The sequence below is a fragment of the Oncorhynchus mykiss genome, chromosome 24, assembly GCF_013265735.2.
Source record: "Oncorhynchus mykiss isolate Arlee chromosome 24, USDA_OmykA_1.1, whole genome shotgun sequence".
Classification (NCBI taxonomy): Eukaryota; Metazoa; Chordata; class Actinopteri; order Salmoniformes; family Salmonidae; genus Oncorhynchus; species Oncorhynchus mykiss.
Genome location: NC_048588.1, coordinates 13,589,661 through 13,592,806, shown reverse-complemented (window position 1 = coordinate 13,592,806; position 3,146 = coordinate 13,589,661). Strand labels below are relative to the sequence as shown.

At 44.8% G+C, this 3,146-nt stretch overlaps 1 protein-coding gene across 1 annotated transcript; it reads left to right on the top strand.

The window, feature by feature from the left end:
* Positions 1-2,017: 2,017 nt before the first annotated feature.
* Positions 2,018-2,940, top strand: LOC110503327 (tripartite motif-containing protein 59-like). The gene is made up of 2 exons (XM_036961069.1): positions 2,018-2,676; positions 2,770-2,940. Exons 1-2 carry the CDS (start codon positions 2,362-2,364, stop codon positions 2,938-2,940), a joined length of 486 nt encoding a protein of 161 aa, XP_036816964.1. The 5' UTR covers positions 2,018-2,361.
* Positions 2,941-3,146: the final 206 nt, after the last annotated feature.

The following is a 3,146-nucleotide window of genomic DNA, read 5'->3' as shown; positions in this document are numbered from 1 at the left end:
ATATTGGAGTGGTAAAATAATGTATACATTATTTGTTGCTATTTAGGCGAAATGGAATTCTAAGCGTCACTTCAGTCAAAACAGACGCTGCAATCGTTCGATTCCATTCATTTGATATCGGCTCGCGCTAACGTTCTTTTGCCATTTTTCGGCCTTGGGCGAATTTTGACTCGGTTTTATTTTCCAGCCTATACTGGCATCACTGTTTTCTTCCAAAAGCAAATACTTCCGGCAGCGTTTTTAAAATGCTTTATGCCAGAAATATTAGGAGTGTGAACGAAGTCCATGGTATAGGCTACTATGTTACACGCTGTCTATTGCCAACAGTGCCGCACAAATAGGAAGTTAACACCTGTAGCCCAAATTGTGATAAATCCAAATCAACACCTTTAATAAGCGAAATATCATTCTAGACCTGGTCAGACCGCCATGATATTATTTCAACTAGAATAGTGTTACTCAGGTGTTGGGCAGCATCACGTGAGCGAGCGGTGCAATCTAGCCTGAGGTGCCAATTGAACAAACTGCTCTTGTACAATTAGTTTAGTGCAACCTGCCACCAAAATGAGTAGGCTCTTCAAACCCCCACAGTATCAATGTAATACAGTACTAGTAGTCTTGATCTCTGGTAGTTGGAGCTTTTACTGTTTCCTAGATTTATTTGTTCTGTTACATTTCAGGCAATTGCACTACACCAGCCCAACTGACTGCATTATACTGTAGTTGGGAAACCTGTCCCAGGAAAACCACTATTTAGTCATTTTGTAACCAGGGCTGGTATAAGGCATAACCTGTAGTAATCCTGTCCGAATATCACACAGGCACGCAGGACACATGCCCAGGGGCCCTGACCTGCACTGGGCCGCCATTGACTTAGTCACTCAGTCAAGGCAAAATGTGTAGAATTGCAGGAAATTAGCTTTAAAACTGCAACATAAAAAAATCACTCTGCCCCATGGCAAACCATGTAGAATTTCATGAAATGTGTAGGACATTAACATGTCAATTCTGTGAGGGACACTTTTCTTCCACTTGGTGGTAAGAATCAGGACCCCCAAGCAGCCCTGTATATTGCATCCCCATTTGAATTAATTATTGTCCTGGAACAATTCTCATGTGGGTCTGTGTTGTTCATCTCAGTCAACCAGCCTTATTTATTATATGCAAGTGCCAATAATTGTAGTGCCCTACAAACCGATACATGGGTTAGACCGAGACAGTAGAAACTGAAGATCATCCAGTCAGACTGAAATAGCTTCTAGCTGTGAGGTGGGAGTCATCCAGTGTGAAGTCGTCATCCACCGCTATTCAGGTTTGGAGGTACGGGTTTGACAGTCATTTTAATATGCTAGTTGGCCACAGAAGTACCAACCACTTAACTTTGCAAATTGTCATGAAGCGACTCCACATTTTATTTAACTAGGCAAGTCAGTTAAGAACAAAATATGTACAATGACGGCCTACCAAAAGGACACCTGCGGGTATTAAAGATAGCATGACAGCAACACATGACATGGAAGTAGCACAAAACATGGTACAAATATTATTGGGCACAGACAATGCATCACATGAAGCAGCCACAACTGTTAGTAAGAGTGTCCATAATTGAGTCTTAATGTAGAGAGGGAGATAAAACTGTCCAGTTTGAGTGTTTTTTGTAGCTTGTTCTAGCTGCAGAGAAATGAAGAGTGACCAAGGGATGCGTGTGCTTTGGGGACCTTTAACAGGATGTGACTGGCAGAACAGGTGTTGTATATGGAGGATGAGGGCTTTTATAAATAAGCATCACCAGTGGGTCTTGCGACAGGTATAGAGAACCAGTTTACAGAGGAGTGCAGTGATGTGTCCTATAAGGAGCATTGGTGGAAAATCTAATTGCCGAATGGTAAAGAACACCTAAAGAACCAAACACTCACTCATCAATTAGTTTACACATATCAAGCCAAGTGAGGTTGGAGTCTGTCAGGACAACACAAACCTTTGAACTTCTGTCTTGATTTAGAATACTCAAGTGTTGTTTGCTTCTCCAATTACAGGCTAAACGATGCATTGAATTGCAAGGGAAGAAACAAGCTAGGTACGCAGAGCCTCATTGTGCCATCACCTCAGCATGGATAACCTAGAGGGGGACCTGTTCAGTGTGCTAGTCCCTCAACGCTGATCCTCGGGGCCTGCCCTGCCTGGACAACATACTCCAAGTCTCTGCCATCTACTCCATCTGGCGTCCGCTGCGGCTCCCACTCAAGTACCCCAACTGCCACAGTGTGGTAGAGCTACCACCAACAGGTGTTGACGCATTGCCCCAAAATGTCTCCCTCCACGCCATCATTGAGAAGGAAACCATTTGTTTAATACGTTTTTATGAGCTTATGCCCCGATGGGACAATGACCTATCTTTACAGTGTACAGTATAATGAAGTGGTATATCATTTATTTTATTCCCATCCTTACCTGTCAGTTCCAGAAGGACAGCCACCCAAGGCCCCCTCCTGCCCTGCGCACCACCGACAGCCCCTCAACATCTGTGTCCAGGACCGCCAGCTCATCTGTGGCATCTGCCTAACAGTGGGCCAGCACCAGGGACACCCCATCGATAACCTGCAGGCAGCCTTTATCAGGGAGAGGCAGGCGCCCGCTCACCTGCTGGCGAGGCTCTCAGACCACCGCCGGGCAGAGGTGATTTACCAGTAATAATGGATTTAATGCATTTGACCAATTAAACATTTTGTAGTCTTCTGGATAGTTCACCTGAAGTGTTATTTCCTGAAGGTGTGTGAGCTGGGGGAGCAGGATAAGGCCAGCTGTGAGGGCCTAGTGAGGCAGGCCGTGGAACAGTACTTCCAGGGGCTGGAGCTGGTGCTTGCCAGGAAGAAAGACTTTCATGGGGGCCTTGGACACCGCAAACGTGGAGGTGTCTCTGGCCTACGATCCACTCATTGAGAAACTGAAGGAGCTGCAGGTAAGGATAGCCTGGGTCGGTGTTGCCTGGGTCACCAGGCAGAGGTGATTTACCAGTTAATTTCAAATAACATTTTATTTCTCACATGCTTCGAACTGTGAAATTCTTACAAGCCCTTAACCAACAATGCAGTTCAAGAAATAGTGAAGAAAATATTTAGTAAATAAATGAAAGTCGAATCAAAAAG